General features: G+C 41.1%; 2 protein-coding genes across 5 annotated transcripts in view; one reads left to right on the top strand and one right to left on the bottom strand.

The window, feature by feature from the left end:
- Positions 1-5,806, top strand: part of LOC104337936 (survival motor neuron protein) — a 13,311-nt gene extending 7,505 nt beyond the window's left edge. For 2 of the 4 annotated variants that reach the window (XM_075447038.1, XM_075447034.1), the window contains exon 9: positions 481-729. The gene's annotated coding sequence lies outside the window, so the exon portion shown is untranslated. Of the gene's footprint in view, positions 1-480; positions 730-2,475; positions 2,556-4,970 lie in introns of those variants that run through there. The other 2 variants (XM_075447035.1, XM_075447037.1) reach the window with 2 other exon arrangements.
- NAIP (NLR family apoptosis inhibitory protein) lies at positions 2,642-22,523 on the bottom strand. Its single transcript, XM_075447039.1, has 15 exons — positions 21,905-22,523; positions 19,741-20,323; positions 17,386-17,485; positions 16,837-16,918; positions 15,917-15,968; positions 15,320-15,439; positions 14,692-14,791; positions 14,316-14,391; positions 12,303-12,360; positions 7,814-9,934; positions 7,011-7,178; positions 5,917-6,078; positions 5,717-5,803; positions 4,851-5,015; positions 2,642-4,192 (listed from the first exon to the last, which is right to left on the bottom strand). The coding sequence occupies exons 2-15, from the start codon at positions 20,318-20,320 to the stop codon at positions 3,828-3,830; spliced, it is 4,236 nt and encodes a 1,411-aa protein (XP_075303154.1). The 5' UTR covers positions 20,321-20,323; positions 21,905-22,523; the 3' UTR covers positions 2,642-3,827.

Here is a 22,523-nt window from a genome sequence, read left to right as displayed (position 1 = left end):
AGAAAGAATTTTATTGCTGTGATGAAAGGTTTAAATACAGCATCTCTCTACATGAGGATTAACAGTGCAGCTTACTTGAATTACTAAGAGTTACCTTATTTGTTTATGCGCTATTTTGAAAATAAAAAGGTTGTTAAGTGAAATGCAGTTTCATCATCCATGTACACATCTTTAGAAGCATCTGCTGCTTTATACAGATGGGATCGCAGGATGTGTAGCTGAACTTTGTTTTCAAGACAAGATCAGCATTTCAGTTTGGTATTGCTGAGCAATTCTGTTCTCATTACTTCAGCGCCTGTGCTTTTATTTGAAATCCTTTGTTTAGAATTCTCCAGTATATTGTTCAGTTCCATATAGAACAAAACTATATTTTCTGATTTTTTTGTGACAACATGTAATTTCTGTGCAGTTGAGTATTTCTTGTTTGTTTGTTTAAAAACAAAAAGCTCTTCTATACTAATTTTTGGTTCTTTTTTAAAGCCAGGTGCAAATCTTTCCCACTGAGAGGTGTATATCACTTGTGCACTGATGGTTGATGGTGAAGATCAGAATTTTGTCAAGAAAATTATTCTTAACACTTTCTTAACGTTGAGGTGCCCCTGATAACAAGTAGACAAATAAATTTAGTAATTACATGCGCATTGAAATGAGCTATTTCTTAAAGACCTCTAATCAAATGTATTTAGAAAGCACTGCAGCAATAAAATGTTTTTTACTTCCCTGAAACAATTTAAGTCTTTTTACCACATGATAAAGTCTTTGAAGCCCACGTGATAAATTTCATTTATCTCTCATTTTAACACCTCTTGTATTTCTCTGACTCTTGTTCTGAATAAAAACACCAGAGATAGCAAATACAGCGTCCTCTTCTAGGAGACAGCTATGGCAGCCATGTATGCTACAGTGGCCACTGGTGGCAAGGCCTGGAAAATCATAGAATCATGGGTTGGAAAAGACCATCCACCCAACACCACCCCACCTACTAAACCATATCCTGAAGTGCCACATCTACACATTTTTTTAACACCTCCAGGGATGGGGACTCCACCACCTCCCTGGGCAGCCTGTGCCAATGCCTGACCACTTTTCCAGTAAAGACATTTTCCCTAATATCCAATCTAAACCTCCCCTGATGCAACTTGAGGCCATTAGCTCTCATCCTACTGTTAGTTACCTGGGAGAAGAGACCAACACCTGCCTCACTACAACCTCCTTTCAGGTAGCTGTAGAGAGCAATAAGGTCCCCTCTCAGCTTCCTCTTCTCCAGACTAAACCAGCCCCAGCTCCCTCAGCTGCTCCTCGTAAGACTTGTTCTCTAGACCCCTCACCAGTCTCACTGCCCTTCTCTGGACATGCTCCAGCACCTCAATGTCCTTCTTGTAGTGAGAGGCCCAAAACTGAACACAGTACTAAGGTGCAGCCTCACCAGTGCCCAGTACAGGGGCACGATCACCTCCCTGCTCCTGCTGGCCACACCATTCCTGATACAAGCCAGGATGCTGTTGGCCTTCTTGGCCACCTGGGCACACTGCTGGCTCATGTTCAGCTGGCTGTAGACCAACACCCTAAGATCTTTTTCCGCCAGGCAGCTTTCCAGCCACTCCTCCCCAAGCCTGTAGCATTGCATGGGGTGGTTGTGACTGAAGTGCAGGACTCGGCATTTGACCTTGTTGAACCTCATACAGTTGGCCTTGGCCCATTGATCCAGCCTGCCCAGATCCTTCTGCAGAGCCTTCCTACCCTCAGGCGGATCAACATTTCCACCCAGCTTGCTGTCATTTGCAAACTTACTGAGGGAGCACTCGATCCCTTCATCCAGATCATTGATAAAGATGTTAAACAAGACCAGACCCAACACTGAGCCCTGGGGAACACCACTCGTGACCAGCTGCCAGCTGGATTTAACTCCATTCACCACTACTCTCCGGCCTTGGCCATTCAGCCAATTCTTTATCCAGCAAACAGTACACCCATCCAAACCGTGGGCAGCACCTAGTTTCTCCAGGAGGATGCTGTGGGAAACAATGTCAAAGGCCTTACTAAAATTCAGGTAGATGACATCCACAGCCTTTCCCTCATTCACTAGACCAGGAGATCAGGTTGGTCATAGCAGGACCTGCCTTTCCTGAACCCATGCTGGCTGGGCCTGATCTCCTGGTTGTCCTTCACATGCCCTGTGAGCGTGCTCAGGATGAATCTCTCCATAATCTTGCCCGACACTGAGGTCAGTCTGACAGGCCTGTAGTTCCCAGGATCCTGCTTCTGGCCCTTCTTGTAGATGGGTGTCACATTGGCGAGCCTCCAGTCATCTGGGACCTCCCCTGTTAGCCAGGACTGCTGATAGATGATGGAGAGTAGCTTGGCCAGCCCATCCGCCAGTTCCGTCAGCACTCTTGTTGCCTTCCTAATTTCCTCTCTGCATGACCTAACGAGATCCCTGTACTCCTCTTGAGTCGCCTGCCCTTTCTTCCATAGATGGTAGACCCTCCTGTTTTTCCTGAGTCCCAGCAAGAGCTCCCTGTTCAGCCAGGATGGTCATCTTCCCCGCCAGTTCGCCTTGCGGCACATGGGGACAGCCTGCTCCTGTGCTTTTAAGACTTCAGTGGCATTGAATTATGCATTCAAAATGGTATACCATCATATTAAAGGACGTATCTTGTGGGTTTAATTAGAATGCTGACTATGACAGCTGGATTCAGAAAGCCTCATATTTTGTCTCAAAGGCTTGTTAATAAAGTTCTACTTTTCAAACTTTAAGGATATGGTTTGTTTTGGGGTAATTTTTATTTTTACCTTCCACAGACATCTATCTGTTGGATGAATGGCTGAAATAATACACCAGAAAGTTTTGCTGTGTGCCCTTTTTCTGAGTACCAGTACTAAAAGCAAATTAGAAAAAGCAGCCCTTGGCATGGTAATGGTACATATGGACTTCAGATTTTCAGCCCTTACAGTCTTCAGTCTTGTAGAATAGAGGCTGCAGCCACAAAACTAGACAGTGGTTTAGTTCATGCCAGTGGTTTACTTTTCAGGGAAACTAGCCAAATACAAGCCTGAACTTTGCTGTGTTCAGTTCCCTTTCCTACTGTAGTCAAGTGTCAGAAAATCAGTTTTCCCACAAATAATTAATCAAATACAGAAAGACATAATCTTAACTTCCCTAAGCCACATTGAAGGCTTTTTCTTAATTGTCTAGCTGAAATAAATTAAGATTGCTTGCAGTGACGCAAAGCTTTTAAATCAGCTGTTCAGCAGCTGTTCCTTGCTAAGGAGGCAGAACTGCCATCTGCCTCAGTCAACTAGTCCTGCGTCAGTATCTGGCGTTATGTTGGAAAAAGTGGCCTTTACCAGTTTCTAACACTGGTAGGATCTAGCATCCAATATTATTTTTATGCAGTCTGACCATAAAATTTTTAAGATTTTTATTTCATAAGTGACTCATGTAGTTGATTTCATTGCAAGGAATGCAACTGAACAGAAATAATTTACTTTAAATAGGCTTTAAGCAAAATTTTACATTTTTCTTTAGAAGATACCACTTAGGTACAGTCTAGAACAATATTTGCAAAGCAAGTCAGGTTTTTAGAGTTAGGGTAATCTTGTTTTCTGTTCCTTGATCCTTCTACATTAACCTAACGCTATCGTAGAGTAATCTTGTTTTCTGTTCCTTGATCCTTCTACATTAACCTAACGCTATCGTAGAAGGGACTGGCATGTTTTATCCTGGTAAGAATTTTATAATTTATGTTTATTTGCAGTGCAGGTGTATAATGCATAATTCAAGAAGGAAGACGGAAAAACACAACCCCTAACACTTTCAAACTTTGCTAGTCTTGAAAAATTGGTGAAAGTGGCAAGACCCATTGCCAAGATAATTTTAAACTCCTAGACTGGGGATGCTGCTCCTTCATTATATCAAACATTTTAAGGTCCTCTGCGTCAAGGAGCCAACCCAGCATTAATATTGTCACCAGACCAGGCAGTCGAGAAATGCACTGGACAAAAGCCGTCACTGTTGATGCGCTGGCTTTGATCTGATGTGTGAACATACGGCTAATGTCCAGCTTTTTTAAAGCAGGCATGTTACTAAGCGTTCTAAAAAAGTTTCTCCAACCAGTTTCTGTAACGTCATGATTTACTGACAGCAAGAGCTTTTCAAGCTTCTGGAAACCTCCACAGTTTGCAACCTTTGCTGCAAAAATAAACAGACATCAGTAAGGATTTAAAGATGCTCCAAACCCATACGAAACATGAATAAAAATACAGTGAAGATGAAGTATTGTACATTAAAAGAAAGCTGTTGCTGTTAGGTTGAAAAAAGTACAACTTTGAACTCATTTAAGCATTTTAATACCTCAGACTGCAGAGACTTGATAAAGTAGAAAATACTTTAGGAAGCATGTTAATGTCTAGTAGAATAAGATACCTGCGTGTTTAATACTAAATAAGTATTCAAGAAATATTTTGGTAATGCACAGTTTTAACAGCTACGGCATATAAGCTAATCTAACTAGCAATGAAGTTATGAAGCTCTATTTTAAGTCAGTCTTTTTTTCCCACTGATTATTTTTCCTGGACTTTACATTGCTTTGTAGAAGACAAGGGGAACTAAGGAGGCATTTCAAAAGAGGTTTCAGCAAAGTATGGTATGTAAGCAGTCTGAATACGCTTTGATGAGCAAGAAATATTCTGGGCTATGTATGGAACAAACAGGAAGAAATTATACCCGTTAAAAATGACAAATGATTTACAATTGTTGTATAAAAACAGAAGATTAATTTATACTGAAGCAGTGTCTTCTCTACTCAGAAATGTTATTTCATGTTTGAAATTCTCTCCTTTAAACTTACCTATTTCTAACAGGCTGTCATCATCCAGATACAGGACAAATGAGAAGCATCTGAGGTGCAGCAGGTGTAGACACTGCTGAACAATCAGTTTGGCTGCAGACTTTATTCCTTTCCCTGCAGGAAGGATGAGCTCCTCCAGGTTAAGAAGAAAACCTAAATTGTATGCTGCAGAGAGAAGAAGATGACCTTTCCTATTAAGATTAAACAAGTATACATTTCCTAAATCTTATAATGCCAATGTGTGGCAGCAGAGCCAAGTGAAGAAAACGTTTTAATTTAGATTCTGGCAATAGAATACTATCAGCTTGCTTTCCTCAGGTGTGCCCCTGCCATGATTGCAAAGGTTGCTTCACTCTGTAACTCAATAGCTTGAAAAGGTCATCAACAAAAAAGGCAGAACTACTTCTTCAGAAGGGGTCTAAGAGGTCTCACGGTGCCTCTAGAGAGAAAAGGAATCTTCAATGTTGCCAAACTCAAGGGACCCACAGGAAAGAAAAAGAAACTAGCATAATCCTACCTGCCCAAAACGCAACCCTTTTCAACCTTTCCCTGATCCCTACAGACATGGCTTTTGCAGGAGGACCCTCCTGGCTTTCAGAGGTGCGAGACACCTCTGATTCCATACTTTAGGACAGCCATCCATCTCACTCTGCACATCCCTCTCAGAAGGACGTGAACGCACGCCCTTCATCACAAACTGCATTGTGAGGCCTGATTTAACATGCTAGTTCTAGACAATCTCCAGTATCTCAAATGGAGTTTAAGCTGTTCAAGTCATTTCTTAAGATCTCCAAAAGAACCTGAAACAAAATAATTCTGTCAAATGCAACAAATTAGATCAGCTGAAAGGAAAGATAAGTACATACCAAAGATTTCACAAGCTTCCTTGTCATCAAAATTCTGGTATTTAAGATCCAGCACTTTGAGAGAGACAAAATTGGGCAGAGCAGCAGCTAGGAGGAAAGAAAAAGGTATCCGCTGTCATTCTTGAAACTTAAAATTAACAGTTTCTCTCAACTTTTAAGTTTAAAAAAGTGAGATCTTTGTATTAAAAAAAAATTCCTACCTAAAGAAAGCAAATCTTGATCTCTCAAAAACAACCCATTTAACTTGATTTCTGTTAATTTCTTGCATGAAGAAATTGCTGCCAGAAGGGATTCAGCATTGAAGCAGCTGGAGCAGTCCAGGTGAAAAACTAAGAGGTCTTGGAAGCTCTTGATAAATTCAACTGCAAAAAGAAGTGTTGCAACACTGGTGATTCATTGTACAGTGAACAAAGGTCAAAAATCATGGTTCTTCTAGCTCCACCTGTGAACTTTACTGTAGAGGGAAGCATCTTCTATCACAACAAAAGCAAGTGACACAGATAAAAAGATGAACGGGAGCAGCAGCTTGACTCCTTTATTTACATGTTAAAATCAGATGGCCTGTGTTTTATTTTACAACTAGAATAATGATGGATCATTCTGGCCTTAAAATGCAGGCAAGTTTTGCTATAGATTCATTTCGAGTTTCTTTCACATGTGAAAAATACTCTAGTTTTTCACCATCTAGTGGGACTGAAATTCCTTAAACACCTCGTCCCTAAAGTTATTAGGTACATCGTAAAACCCTATCCAATGGCCAGATATTGACGGTACAGTTCACTGAATGTTGTTGGTTTGTACTCTATGTTTATATTGAAGTAGAGCTGTGTAGTCATTGTCACAGTGTACAAAAAATTGGTTCTCGAGGGGCCCTGGACTGAAAAGTAAGCTGCCTCCTGGAATGAGGCAGCTGAAACAGAAGTCATGACCTGCTCATTGACCTGGCAGGGCAGCTTGTGCATATGATGTGGACACAGTTGCCAGTTGTGCTCCCTCTTATCTTCCCAGTGGACTCTGAGTGGCAAGAAGGGACAATACTCACTCCAGGAAAACAAAGAGCACAGTCCTGCTCGTTCCTCCGTACTAACTTATGGAGGTCAACAAACTTACAACACTGAAACGTTTAGTTCCTTTTTTTCCCTGGGGTGGTAAACTCAAGGTTGAAGCTGTAGGGTAGCAGCAATGGGAAGAGAACATAGAGATGCTACATGCCTGTTAAAGAAGTTAAAACTGCTATTCAGTATTAACAAGTTCTAATGGAATACAGTACCTAAGGTTTTAAAATGCACCTTACCCAGCCTAGAGCTGTTTTCAAGCTTCATTCTGCTCATCAACAATTTCTTCATCTTACAGTGACTTTTGAAGCCATGAGGTATTGTATCAAATACATTGCAGTTCTCACACTGACTCAGTGACAGTTCCTCCAGGCAGATGAATTTGTCCAAATTTGCAAAAAGTAGTTCTGTGATGAAGCCAGACAAGCAAACAATGAAACTGGATTGATCTGTGTAATCTCTCTGTTCTTCTGACAGTCTGCCAAGGTTTTTGTAGCTGAACTTCGCTACCTCACACCCTAACAGCTTTGCCTTCCCTTTCTCTTGAACTGTTGCTTCCTATCCTCCTTGTACTACTGCCCTTCCCTGCCAACCCATCCCTGGCTGAGGTTTCTGCTGCCTGCAGCCTGACCATACGCCTGACAAGATCCCATAAATGCACCTGCACTGCCCAATATTGTTGTATTTTGAAAGCCCAGCGCAGACCCACTCAAGATTGCTCCAAGCAGAAAATGCACCTCTGTAGGTGCCTGCTGGCTTGTTCCCCGTACTGCACTATCCTCTGCTGAAGTGCAGCTCTGCCTCAGTAGTGACATACACCCCTCAGATCAAAAGCCAGTATTGAGGTCATAGTCTGAAATTAGGGGCCGGGGTGGAATCTGTTAATGTAGAATGTCTGCCTGTCCGCTGAAACACATACGGTAGAAGACAGCTTTATTATTCATGCATACGGAGCTGTTCAGCTGTCAGTCACCAAGGGAAGAGGAAGAAAAAGGGAACTAGAGAGAAAAATTACTTTCTGCCAAAATTCAGTACACCATACCTGGCATTTCTTTCTCATCTATCTCAAGACATTCCATGAAAGACATCGAGAGGAGTAATTCTTGCTCTGTTATGCTCAAGTTAAGATGATGTAGACTACATTTTTTGAAACGCTCCTTGTACTGTTCAATAGCAGGTCGGATAACTTCTATGAATCCAGGACTGTTATTGAGCTGAAGTTCAATATAATCCGAAACAGAGAACAATGTCATCAAATTTCTGAGGTCGGCCTCCTGAAAGGAACTGATGTTGCTGAATGTACATTTTAAAAGTGGCATCTTCCTTGTTGTAAGTAGGAAAGGATACACGATGGAGTCTGGTAGATGTCTTTGTCTCAGTGAAAAAAATCTGTTAATGTTTTTTTCTTCTTCTTTAATTTTTTGTGCCATGTCATCAGAAAGTGTAAAAGCAGGAGCATAATCCCGGTCAATTGTTGGCATGTCCAGTGAAGAATAGCAAGCACCTATTTCAGATATATTAAATTCTTGTTTGTGTTCACTTCCTTGTACTGCAACCTGAAAACTACTGGGTAGAGACAGCGATTCTGGGTAATCCTGAAAAAAACGCAACTTAGATTGTTGTGGTGATAAAAATGAACTTAACAAAATATCTTTGCCTCTTAGAAACTGAAAAATGATTGGGGCACACACAGAGACAGTATTACTCTTATAAGCTATAGAAGTGGCAAAGTCCAGTAAATACTGAATGAAAAATGGCAGAAGCAGTTCTGGATCAAGGAAACTTAACTGGTCAATGAAGGCCATTCTTAATGGAAGGTCTGAATGGTGCTGCAGATGCTCATAATTTTCTGACTGGCTTTCCAATGCCTCCTTGCAGTTAATCAATTTAAATAAATAGGATATAACTTGGGGGACTGCTTTGGAAGAAAAGCTACAAGTGTAAACCAATAAAAAATTATAGCGCCCAGCAACTTTTCTGAATGTGTTGATTTGCTGCAAGTACTGCAGCCCTCGCTCCAGTTTTTCTTTTTCATCAGAAACCAGGAGCTCACTCAGTCTTCTCCCTGAAAGAAATTCCTGGAACAAGGGGTGAAAGAATTTATAAACTGGATGAAGCCTTTGAGCAGTAAATTTGCTCAGTAAACCCAGCCTAAGAGCTTCATCTCCATCAACACCTGCTTCAGACAGATCATACTCCGTGAAATCAAAGGCCAGCTTAAAAAGACCGGTTAAGGCAAGCTCACCACATGAGGAAAACATAGCCAGTACATGTTCTCTTTCTTCACTATATTTTAGTAAGTGGTAGAGCAAATAGGCTTTGAAAATAGCCTTATCGCTGATTATGTTACCCTTTGGGTGCTGTACCCAATACGCTGCGAGAGACACGGTAAAAAGAGGTGTCTTTAGAATGGTCTGCATAGACTTTTCAATCTCCAGCTGAACGATAAGCTGCTCCACAAGGTCGACATTGTAGGAGAACAATTTCTTTAGTACATACAGAGTGCTGGACAAAGGGAACTCTGCAATGCTTAAAGTGGTGCTTGCATACTTGCGAATTTCTCTCATCCTGTTAGTACGGACAGCAACAACCAAACAATGCTGGTAGAGATGATTCCTTTGTATAAGTTCTTCTACAGTTTGGGGCACTGAATTCATCTCACTGTAGTCATCCAAAAGAAATAAGACCTGGTTTTTCAGTGGCTGAACTACATCTCTTAGAGTTGTTTCTGTTAATGATCCCCCAAATCCTACCGGTTGATTGCGTATAATATCAGCTATGCTCTGATTTGGTCTTGCATGAGTCAAGGAGAGATAAAATACAAACTTAAACCTGCTTAGGATGGGGCAGCAGCCTGAGGCCCAAAGAAGAGCTATTTTCCTGAGCAATGCTGTTTTTCCACTTCCTGCTTCACCTTCCAGCACAATGGTGGAGTTAAGGTTCGCAAGGATTTCATGAAGAAAGAGCTGCTGTACTGGCTGATCATTAATATCCTTTGAGATAACTGATAGGTCCCCATAAAGTAATTTCAAGTCAATAGCCAAATGGTTTGAATTCCCAAAAGAAAACAATTTGCTGAAGCTCTTATCATTGTAAGCCTTTGTAAGTTGGTTGGTCAAGTTCTTTACTTCTTGAAGACACTGACTTTCAACAAGTGTCATGTCTGCAAAAAGGATGACATTAAATAATAAAACATAGTGAACAGTTAATTCTGTAAATAAAAGTCAAATGTAGTCAGCTGTCCATTAAACCGGAGTAATAAGAACCTGAGATTTTCTAGATGACGGAAAAAAATGATATCACTTCTTCTGGATAAACCCAGTTCTCAGTGTTTCTCTTTGTCCTACTCAGCTGGGTTTGCACCATCTGGTTTGATGTGGAGTTAGTTTGTGTGTAGAAGTAATCAAGTGATAAAATGGAGCTAAAAAGCTTTGCTGGACCTGACCTAGCTCTGTGCAGAGACATACTGGTATCTCAGTGCAATGATCCCTAGACTTCCATGGTCTGGAAAGAATAATTAGCTTAGATGCAGCACTGTGTCCATAAACAACTGAATTGCCAGCCTCACAAGCTGTGAAGTTGCCACCATGCAGACAAAGTAGTGTTAAACTTGACATAAACATCCCTTCTGGACCCACATCAGCTTCCTACAGAGCCGCTGAGTCTCTGCACCACACTATCTAAGGCTGTTGCTCTGCCAGGGTTTCTAAGTTCTGGTACAGAGCATCGATTCTGGATAGAATCAGCTGTGTTGTCTGTGTCCATAGTACAGTTTATCCACCAAATAGATAATCTGCCCCAAAAAGAATGTGTGGGGGCTGTACTTTGGTATTCCTGAACAGCTGATGTTAAGGTAAATGTACATTTACATCGATGTAATTATACAGATGTGCACTATATGTATTGCCAAAAAAACCCTACAGTAATCTGTTATCTAAATGAAGCAGTACCATTTTATTCTTTGCATATTCAAAAGTACAATGAACTCCAGAAATGCTCACTGGCTCCTCCTGCACTTGATAGAATCATAGGATGGGTTGGGTTGGGTTGGGAGGGACCTTAAAGATCAACTGGTTCCAACCCCCCTGCCATAAGCAGGGGCATCTTCCACTAGACCAGGTTGCTCAAAGCCCCATCCAACCTGGCCTTGAACACTGCCAGGGACGGGGCAGCCACAGCTTCTCTGGGCAACCTGTTCCAGTGTTTCACCACCCGCGCAATAAAGAATTTCTTCCTTATATCTAATCTAAATCTAGCCTCTTTCAGCTTGAAGACATTACCCCTTGTCCTATCACTCCATGCCCTTGTAAAAAGTCCCTCTCCAGCTTTTGTGTAGGCCCACTTCAGGTACTGGCAGGCTGCCCAAAGGTCTCCCCGGAGCCTTCTCTTCTCCAGGCTGAACAGCCCCAACTCCCTCAGCCTTTCCTCACAGCAGAGGTGTTCCAGCCCTCTGACCATTTTTGTGGCCTCCTCTGGACCCGCTCCAACAGTTCCATGTCCTTCCTGTGCTGAGGGCTCCAGAGCTGGACACAGGACTCCAGGTGGGGTCTCCAACAAGAGATGACACCAGAGAGCTCTTTTTCTGAAGAATTTCAGACAAGATAGGGTATATTTATGCTATAGCCTGGGCAACTAGGACTTCCTACCAGAAACAGCCCCAGTCACTTTCAGTAAAATGGAAATGTACATATTGTTTAATATAAAGAATGAACAAACATCTTCATTAATACACTGGCAACTATGACTTTTACTCTTCTGTCATTTCAGTACCATGAGGTTTAAAACTACTAATATGCTTTCAGAGCTCTACAACGTGCTTTTGTTGCCTTCAAAAACTACAAAATGCCTCCATCTGATACATATAACCCAAATAATTTTGGCATTTTTTGGGTGGCAGTAATAGCCATTTTTGGATTAACAGAAGGCTGCTAAAGAAAGCATCTGGGCAGTACCACTACAGCAAATTTGAATTACCAACTCTGTGCTTGCACATCAGTACTGTTCTGCAGCAACTCAGCGCAAACTCATTGTGTATGAACTCTTCCCTCAGAAATCCACACACGTCTCAACAAAACCACTCCCTTGAAATGGCCATAGTATTTGGAAAAAGGAAGCACCAGAAGCAAAAGATAGTGGAAGGTGACCCAACTTAGTGTCTTTTGTATCTAAAAGCATGTACATATGATATGTAGTACGCAGCTGCTATACATTTGCAATTTTCCAAGACATGAATGAAAAAAATCATACCATATTGTCACAATATGATTTAGTTTGTTTATGTGCCTTGTCTGCACAGAAGTGACTTTTCACCTGCTAATTCACAGATTACAAAAGCAAGCAGTAGCTGAGTTTCTCTACTATTTGTTGTCCCTATACATGGACAATCCATAAATCCTAACTCAGTCCTTACTTCAATGAAAATTTTGTCTGACTAAGTAAGGGCCAAATCCAGAAAACCATTAACAATCATCTCAAACTAAAATATAAATTCAACACCGCCATCCTTTCAAGTGAGGCTGCACAGTACTTACCAGCTCCTACAGAATGTAGGGTTGCTTTCTCTTCAAGATTTGCTTTATAGGGAGTTTGCTAGAACAAAAATTAATCCAGTTATACTCCCTTAAATATTTATTATTTAGTTCAAACTGCGTTGCGTAGGTACCAGCAAGCATCAGCAGCTACAAGGGCAATTTACAACAGATCCAGTACTAGCTCTGTATTTTTCAACACTGGCAAAATTCTTTTGCTCCTTCCAGAAGCAGGACCTCAGCCACAATGCCCCTCTGTATCTCTCTCTCTCCCCTGTAAGCGTCTTCCACACCAGGGTCTTGCTGCCTGCCTACCACGGATACGAGGCCCAGCTCTGATATGACACAGATGCATAACCTTGCGCCGACGGCTGAGCGAAAGCCATGGGACAGCCTGCAGAGATGCAGGGAAGATACCGCTACGGGCAGAGGGAGCAGGGTGGGACAGGGCAGCTGGCGGCTGGAGGACTCTGCCATGTGCCTGCCCAGCAGAGACCCTTTGTTCGCCTCAGCAGGGCAGTGAGCACGCCAATGCTCAGCCCCAGCGCTCCTAACACCCCATCAATCTTTAGCATAGAATCACAGAATCAAAGAATCATAGAATCACAGAATCATAGAATGCTTTGTGTTGGAAAGGACCTGTAGAGGTCATCTAGCCCAGCCCCCCTGCAGTGATCAGGGACATCTCCAACCAGACCAGGTTGCTCAGAGCCCCGTCCAACCTGGCCTTGAATGTTTCCAGGGGTGGGGCTTCCACCACCTCTCTGGGCAACCTGTTCCAGTGTTTCACCACCCTTCTGGTAAAAAATTTATTCCTTATATCCAGCGTAAATCTACCCTCCCTTAGTTTAAAACCATTACTCCTTGTCCTGTCACAACAAGCCTTGCTTAAAATATTTTCCTCATCTTTCCTATAGGCCCCTTCAGGTACTGGAAGGCTGCTAGAAGGTCTCCCTGCAGCCTTCTCTTCTCCAGGCTGAACAGCCCCAACTCTCTCAGCCTTTCCTCACAGGAGAGGTGCTCCAGCCCTCTGACCATTTTTGTGGCCTCCTCTAGACCCACTCCAACAGCTCCATGTCTTTCCTGTGCTGGGGGCTCCCGAGCTGGATGCAGGACTCCAGGTGGGGTCTCACCAGATCGGAGTAGAAGGGCAGAATGCCCTCCCTCGACCTGCTGGCCATGCTGCTGTTGATGCAGCCCAGGCTGCAAGCCCACATTGCCGGCTCATGTCCAGCTTTTCATACACCGGTACCCCAAAGTCCTTCTCAGCAGGGCTGCTCTCAATCCCTTCATCCCCCTCATTTGCACGAGTTAGTGAATAAATAACCACTTTGTACTTCCCAGTTGTGTATATGATCAAGGTGCCGGAACAAACGGACCCAAGAGAGGAGCCGTGAGGTCTCACACAATAACTCATCCTGCACAAAACCTCCCCCCTTATCTTCCTGCAGTCCTGCAGACTTGGACTCGGCTTTCCCTCTCCCACCAGCCCCTCTGTGGCAGCCCCGTGGTTCTCATCCTCATGCCCAGCACCCTGGGCTGGGGTACTTTGCCACCGACAGAGCAGCCCAGGAGCCCAGGCGGTGTTGCACACATCAGAATTTGCCAGCAAAGGATGATTGCTCTTAATGACTGAAAAGCTGATTGCCAGTAGCTGCCCTGCAGATGCTTTCTCCACAGTTCGGGTCAACACCTGCAGGCAGGCAGCTGCTGTTTGGGGGTATATGCTTGAACCCCACAGGTACCGCAGCCACAGAAACACCTTTATAGAGGCAGAGGGGAGCTGCTGCTGTCTGCACCACACCGACGCAGGTCGCATACCCCCGACCCATTCAGCAACCTCTGAGATGCGGTGCATTTAAAGGGCTCTCTGCAATGGAGAACTGCAATAAGCCACCATCACTGCTCGTTCTGCACCCGCGTGTGCAGAGGCTCGCTGTAACTGGAACTACCATTTAAAATTGCAAAGAAGGAAAACTGCTTCACTAACAGCAAATACTGCAGACAAGTGCAAACCTGTGCAGACTGTAATGTTGACGGGGTCTCTGTTTGCTCTTCCAGTGACTTGCCAAGTACTTCCAAGCAGTTGGAACTAGAATGGTGTTTTCAAAAGACACAGCAGTTAGCACAATGCATTGCTTCAGTTGCTTACATTTGGCAGAAAGATGAAACTATTTCACAAACATTCCTTTTGTTTGGAAACTTTCACTGTATTGCTACATTTAAACATCAATTTAAAAAACAGTTTTCACAGAGGCACAACGTCCTATACACTCAAGAAACATATAGTTATTTACATATATTTAAAGTAGTATTAAAGAAACAACAGCAAAACTGTATGGCAACTTTCATTGCAGGGCAGGAAATTGTGTTAAGATACTCTGTCACTCACTTGGGGAACCATTTTGCATGTTCTTCTGCAGGATCTTCACCTTCTTCCCATTCCTGTAAGCAACCTGCACAGTTGAAGCATTGTACCCTATTGCCTTCTCCTGCAAGCAAGAAATTCTGCACTTCAAAAATGGTCATGTATTTAATTTTGCGTCTTTACTAACATGACAGCAGCATAAAACCTCCAACAATGCAGTTGTTTCAGGTTCAGTTTGGTGGCCTCTATCTGTTACTCAAATTACATGCTTTTTAAATCATGAATAATAAAAATTAAATCAAGGAAAATAAAATGCCACAGACTTGAGAGACACACCGTTGTTTTCCTTTTAGTAATACCAGACAAATGAATATACAAGTACCCAGATAAATGCTTTCTCCTTTCTAAAGAAACATATCCTCCTTGCAACTCTTTGCTCTGGCTTTCACCTCAGACAGCGTCATTCCAGTTCCCTTGCTCCGGCTTTTGCAAAAGCCATTCTGATTTTGCAGCTGCATTACTCTCTTTACTGAAAGCCAAACCAAGATTTTAATTATACACTAGGGCTATCTTGAACCTCTGTCCCACCTGCATTGGTAAGTGAATCTTTTACTTGTCCTGTGTTTATATAGTTAACAAACTTTGTTCAAACCTGTATAGAAAAACCCAGCTTTAGCAAGAGCAGTGGCTTCCACATGGGCTTCTGCTGGCCAAGTTTTAAAAGAGTCCAGCCGAACTCCTTCATCCTCAAAGATGTTCAAGACGAGATCACCTTTGCAACCAAAGATATTTGATTAGTTAGGAAAGCTTCAGGCTGCTATCAGATTCTCCAAGCAGGGACAGAACTACAGTAAAGCAAAAATACTACTACAGAACCATGTTTTTCAGATAATTATAAATGTATATTCTTGATTTACAGAACGGATGTAAATCTTTGTTTTTCTTTCAAAGCCTTCAGGTTTGATTTATTTTTCACCTCTCTCTTACACAGGCAGACGCAAGCAAGATAGATTTACTTAAGCAGCACGTTTTAAACTGAGCTTCTATAGAAAATAAATTTTTACGTGTGCTAAAAATGTCAGAAATACAGAAAAAATAATCTTTCAGACATGTAATCTTGCTTCAAAAAAAACCCAACAAAAAACAACAGTCTGGACAAGCTTTCATTGCTAATGATGATGTACAATAAAAACATGAAAGCATTATTTTCTAATGAAAAGCTAATAGTCAGTATATTGGGTTTTTTTACCTGTTGCAGTCAGTAAATTCTCCTTGATAAAGGAAGCTGTGAAATGCCTCCCCTAAGAGGAAAATTAAAAATTAATACTTATTTCTATTATGCATGCTATTTTCCTTTCACTCTTCAGCTAAATGAAATAATTATAATATATAAACAGGTCTAGTACTAAGTATCAACATTTTAAATGCTTTCAGTTTGAGAGAGAGAATTTTCTGAAACAGAATTGAATAATGACAGGTTGCTATTAATGAGAAGAAATGGCTGTTCTCAGACAGCAGCAGCTCTTGAGAAAGAAAGACATCACTGATGCTCTTAAGATATCTGAGACAGCGTTTTCCAAGCATACTTGCAGTCCTCGCATCTTACATCAACTAATGGGTTTAGTGTCCAGATTTTTTGAGATTTTTGAGGCACAGGGGTTTTAATCATGAAAGATCTTACATATATTACATTTTTTCTCATGAAACAAAGTCCCCCAAACAAAGATGAAGTCATACAAGGAGAGTTGACAGGGTATAGATCACCTAACCTTACTTCAGCCGTGCAGAAGTGCTTGGTTTAGCACACTCACCTACAATTTCCTAATAATCAATAAATATGTATAGGTGCCATAAGGAGTTGATTCATCCATCTGGCTTCAGGTAGGATAAATGCTAATTAAAGGTATGTCGCTTTTCATCAATAGACTACCTAGGTACTGCCTAGGCAAGCAGCTTGAATGCACACATCAAAATAAACTTACATGAAACAAATTCCACCTAGAGTGCATAGTGTTAATTAGATATGCAATTATATACAGATTTTCAGTTGTTTTCTTAGGTGAAAGAGGGTGGAAATCAGGATCAAAGGCCTAATTTGCCTGTCTTTGACAGTACTTCTTTGTGGTGTATTCCACAATAAAGGAAGATTGAAATAGATTATAAAGTTACCAGAACTCCAACAAATCCGCTGTAGGTTTCAATGTATTTTTTAATTTCCTCACTTGATTTCTTACTTTGAAGGAATTCACACCTATAAAAAAACCCCAAACATTATTCCTAAGCATTAATTCCAATTTAAACTCTGGAAGCAGTGTTTCAGTTATTATGAGGTGCATACTCAGGATTTTTCACAACAGAAAGACAATGAAACAAAGGCAAACTTTTTGGTGCCGTCAGCATTGTTCATGCAACATAGTATCTGAGAGAATAATCAGTTGGCTTTTTCTCAATGAAAAGCCCATGGGAGATCTCTAGAAAAAAAAAAAAAAAGTATAGAATACTTGTAAAGTTAGAGGTAGCAGACTTGTACTGTTCAGTTCTCAGAAAGAAAGTTCTGCTGAAATCAAGTGTCCGAATATAACAGCCTTGAAGACATAAATGTAGAGGTTTTTTTGTTAGCTTTCCAGCATTGTTGCTGAGGAAAAAAAAAAGAGATATCAAACCAAATTAACCTTTTTCTACACATAGAAATATTTCTAGGACAGTCAGTCAACTTACTCAGGAAACCATTTAGCATGTTCTCTCCACGGATCATCGCCATCTTCCCAATTTCCCAGACATCCACCACAAGCAAAACACTGCACTGTATCTTTCTTGCCTGCTTGTAGAGAGTTACAGATCTCAGAGGTCTCAGAGTTTTGTGTGTTTTACTTGCTCACACTCTAGCCACATGATCACAAGTACACCAGTGTATATCATTGGTCCAATGTTTGTAGTTAAGGGAAGCCTTCTCCTTAGATGATAGCAACTGAAACTAAAAAGGTTATAAAACTGCTTAGATTTCCATATAGTTTCAGGTGGGTCAGTCTGGGTCTAAACCTGGTGCAGATCTCAGAGTGAAAATACAAGGTAGATCTCTTCATCAAAATGAAACTTCAGAAATACCAGAGAAATTGAACAGGCTTTATAGAATAAACTTGTCTTTTTTGTTGGCTTTTTTAAAAAATTTGCATTCTAGCTAGTCAGTTTATTTGTAAAAACTAAGTAAATTAATCATTCTGGAAACCAACGGAATAAGATGGGAGAACTAGAATTTCTGTCCGTAAGTTAACAGATTGATAGCACAAACGTGATGGAAGAAAGACAGGTCAGACAAATGCTGTAATGCCAATATATAAAATATTCAGGGAAAATGGAGTAAACAGTGCTGGAAGGAAAAGGAGTATCAGATCTTAATGATAGCTTAAGGACAAGATCAAACTAACTAACAAAGAGCAAAGATTTTCTACACACTGGAATTTCAGGCCTCTATTGGAATAATAACAGTTCTTGGTCCATGTTACCAGCCAACCAACCAGGATGACAAAACTGAGTACGTAATGCTTTGAGAAATGGGAGAGGCACTGTGGGCAACAAACAGAACTGTACCCAGTGACTCCAGTTATCCACCAAGTGGACTGCACAGATCCCATGCTGAGATGCAAAGTAAAGATGAGGTTTTTTAGAGGCTGTCAGGCATAATCTCACTGGGTAGCTGGTCAGAAGGTCTACAGGATGGTGTGACTTGGTATTGAGAAATGCACTAGGAAGATCTCAAAGTCTCATAGTGGAAGTGACGTTGTGCAACCATGATTGTAATTACTTAGATGCAGCATCCCCCACAGAAACAGGGAAACTACTAAGAATCATAGAATCATAGGCTGGAAAAGACCATCCACCCAACACCACCATTTCTATTAAACCATGTCCCGAAGTGCCACATCTACACGTTTTTTAAACGCCTCCAGGGATGGTGACTCAACCACCTCGCTGGGCAGCCTGTTCCAAAGCCTGAGCACAAAGGCTGTGTTAAACTTCAAAAACAGGAACTATGTAAAGGTAAGGAAGCTGAAATGTCTGACTGAATAAAACCAAACAACCAAAAAAAGAAAACACAGATGTTTTACTGGAAGTGCAACACCAGTATATGCTATTTATTAGAAAAGACTTACGAAAAGTTACAGGAAATAAGTATGACTGATAGGAAAATAAATCAGATTACAAGAATTAAGAAGGTATCATTCAAACAGCTGAAGCTTTTGACCAAAGAAAACAGAAGGCTCAAAAGCTCTGGCAGATGAAGTGTGAAAATAGAATCAGGCAGGCTGGAAAAAAAAAAAAAAAAAAAGGCCACGATTAATAAGCTAAAGGAATCTAAAGCTTCTTCCAGATAGCAGGACCAAAAGGCCAGTGAAGAGAGCTGGTAGAGCCAACTGCTAAGCAGGCTGTAAAAGACCCATTCAAAGGGGACAGAGCAATTGCAGAGGACTTGAAGTGATATCCTCTGCAGTATTTGCATTAATGTTCACTGTAGAAGAATTCAGGGAGATTCCCATTGTCTAAACCAAGGGGGCCATCCTGCAGAAGGTGGATCCAAAATAAAAGCAATTATGCAACAGATTATAGCTGAGTGGGGATCACAGAATCACAGAATGGTAGGGAAAACATAATGTCAATCTTTAAAAAGCAGTCTGCACCCCTGGGGGAGAGGAAAAGACTTCAGATCTGTAAGCCTGGCATGTTAGAAAAATAAACAGGAAAAGTGTAACTATGCCACTGTACCCATGACTAATCCACATCTTAAACAGTGCATGCGACTCAGGTCCCCTCAACTCAGAAAGTACTGTATTAGACCAGGAAAAGGTGCAGGGAACAGCAGCAAGGATGATCAAAAACGTGGAACATGTTCCACATGAGCAAGAGTTGAGTTGCCTACGTTCTTCAGCCTCGGAAAGAAATTTATGGGTGATACAATAAATTACAAAATCAGGAGTGGCACAAAAAACCCTGTTATACCCATTCAAGTATTATAAGTAGTGTTGCACCATTTTATAAATCAAAACGGAACCCCCTCCAAGCATTGCTTCCAATTACCCGTAAAGAAAAATCCAGCTCTGGCAAGCAAATCGGGCTTTGTTCCGCTGGCATAGAAAGGCCATCCATCAAAGGACTGCAGCCTCTTGTCCTCTGTGCTGTACTTGTAGGTGTACTCTGCTGGGATCTTCTCCAGCTTCTGAACACGTATGTCGTACTTTGAAATATTACCCACCTCTTTGCCCAGGATGAACTCACAAGTGGGACAAAATTTCTTGTGCTGTTCGTATGGGGTACATCTGACCTTTGTGGCAAATAAGACCAAGCCACAGCAAAAACACTGCACACTGGATTTAACAAGCGTGTGATAAAACCCAGCAGCTGCCATTTCTGTCAAAGACCACGATGAATAAGATGTATACGACAAGAATGACTTTAATCTCTTGTGTTCATTTCTCATGGTAGGGTTGTAACTGTTCTGCAGCTGTTTACGGACTTCTTGGAATTCTGCCTCCATGTCTTTGGTAAACTTGTGAAAATCAAAGGATGCATGTGGGAAATAAGCTTGCAGTGCAGAAGAATTCAGCTCATGTATTTCATTGTCACCTGTCTCCACTGCAGGGTCCTCTTTGGCAGACATTTTCTGAAAAAACAAGGAAGACTACCTAATTATATTACCCGCGTCTTTTAGATAACATTTAGTCATCACCTCTGTTGCCTTAATAACATGGTTTCTACAGTTAAAGTTCTACACTTGATTTCAGCTTACTAAGAAGACATAAGGTAACTGGAGAGTTGATATAAACAGGTACATTATAAATCTGACTAGGCAAATTGATACTTCTGCTAACTCCGATTGACCACAATGACAATAGCAAGCATCCTGAAGCCTCTACAGTCAAAACAGAGGGAAAAAACAGGACATCAACAGGTGAGATTTGAGTGAGATGACAGAGATCAGTGGCAGAACCTAAGAGCTTCATCCTGTAGCTTGAAAAGAGGCCTAGAATGGCTTCAGTAAACCAACACACCTCTATCATCTCAATTCTTCCATGTCAAAGCCATGACTGAATGTTGGTAGCACACTTTGAATTTCACCTTAAATGAGGAAAAATACTGAGATGGCAAAATGTACAATGCCAAATGGAAGATGGGAAAGAGAAGTGAGAAACAGGGAAAAAAAGAATCAAAGCAAGCAATTGTTTTATTGCAGTAGTTTAAAATTTCAGCTGTTTTCAATGTAAGCAGTGACTAGCAGAAATTGCATGAAAAGGAACTGGGATTTCATCATCTCAAAATGAAATTAATTTGGCAATGAAATTTATTGCCAAACTCATACTGTAAATACTTCTAATAAAGTGGTTTTGTTAAATGTTGGGTGTTTACACTAATCCTCTCAATTATAGCTTATCTTGGAGAAGTAATAACTTTTGGTTGTTATTAGTGGTGTGGTAACACAACTATATGAAATATTTTGCTATGTCATGGTTCACAATACAGAAAACATGTCTAAGATTCAACTCCATATAAATTCTGCTCCCCCCGCCTCCAAAGAGCTTTGCTTTGTTTTCTCAAATAACTGACGATCTGAGGAGATTTACAATGTTTACCAAACAAATCAATCCTTAAGAAAGTGATTCTAAATCCAGACTCTACAACCTGTTGTTTTTACTCTTTTTAACTGCTTATAAAAGTCATTTTCCTCTCACAGGAAAATGTGCGGTAAACAACCTAAGTGCTTTCAAATCCAAAGGCAAAAAGTGCTGCAAAAGTTGTAAAAGTCTTGAAGTTCTACAATGTTTTGAAAGATTTAATGAATTGCACTACGAGCACACATTTAAGTATGGAAATGTGATTCTCATTCAAATTTGATAAATTTTAAAATAAAATTAATGTACTGTCATTCCTTCAGCCAAGAGTCTGCACAATCCAATAATGCTTCAGTTACTACTTTATGGCATTTTTAAAATCCATAAACTACATTACAATCTAAAACTGAAACTATTCCTCAGATTGCACGAGACAGACCAGGATGCCATGTAAGTTCTTCAGGACTTGCCATTGTTATGCAAAACTAAACTCAACCATTTCTTTAACTCATATTTTAATTAATATTATTTTCAGCACTTCCAGTCTTGGAAATTAGTTAAGACCATTAATACAGAAGGTAACTTCTATTCCTGCAAGGGAAATACAGTGCAGACAGTAAAGTAAGGGTGCTCACCTTCCCAAAATTTCTTTGCTCCACAACGCAGTGCACTCTCTAGCCTCGTGGTGCCTTTCAGCCTCAAACTTCTTGCCACAGTTGTGTCCTCAGCCCCGCCACAGCATGTTACTGTCTTTCTGTCTCTTCCCTCAGCACTGTATGACCAAACCGCGTTACGCAATATCTTCAGGAAGTACAAGAACTTCTCACTGGCCTGCTAATAATCTCACTGATTGACTAATCTTGTGGCAGATCCAGTAAACAAAAGAACACAAGAACAAGAATTAAGCAGATTGTAGCTTCCCACAAGCAAAGGAGACTTGAGATCCAGTGAATCCCAGTCAAAGAGCACAGATGAAGCATTTCCTCCATGCAGGAATTAAATACAAAGGCTGCAGCCAAGAAACGTTGCCCCAAGAGTAATTTTTCAGGACCTAATTTGAACTGCTCTTCCTATCCAACGAGCAGGGTGGAAAAGTACAAGCCAAATTATTACTCAGACCACAAGCAGATAATGAAGAATACGGCCACAACTTCTACACAGCTTCTACTTCCAAGTATGTTATTTTGGTATCTAGCAAGAGAAAAACCTAGAACAGATTTACAGTGTTTTGACAAAACCTTTTTTTCCATTAGG

The sequence above is a fragment of the Opisthocomus hoazin genome, chromosome Z (genome assembly GCF_030867145.1).
Source record: "Opisthocomus hoazin isolate bOpiHoa1 chromosome Z, bOpiHoa1.hap1, whole genome shotgun sequence".
Classification (NCBI taxonomy): Eukaryota; Metazoa; Chordata; class Aves; order Opisthocomiformes; family Opisthocomidae; genus Opisthocomus; species Opisthocomus hoazin.
Note: the sequence above shows the minus strand (reverse complement) of the source record. Positions and strands in the feature narration are given on the sequence as shown.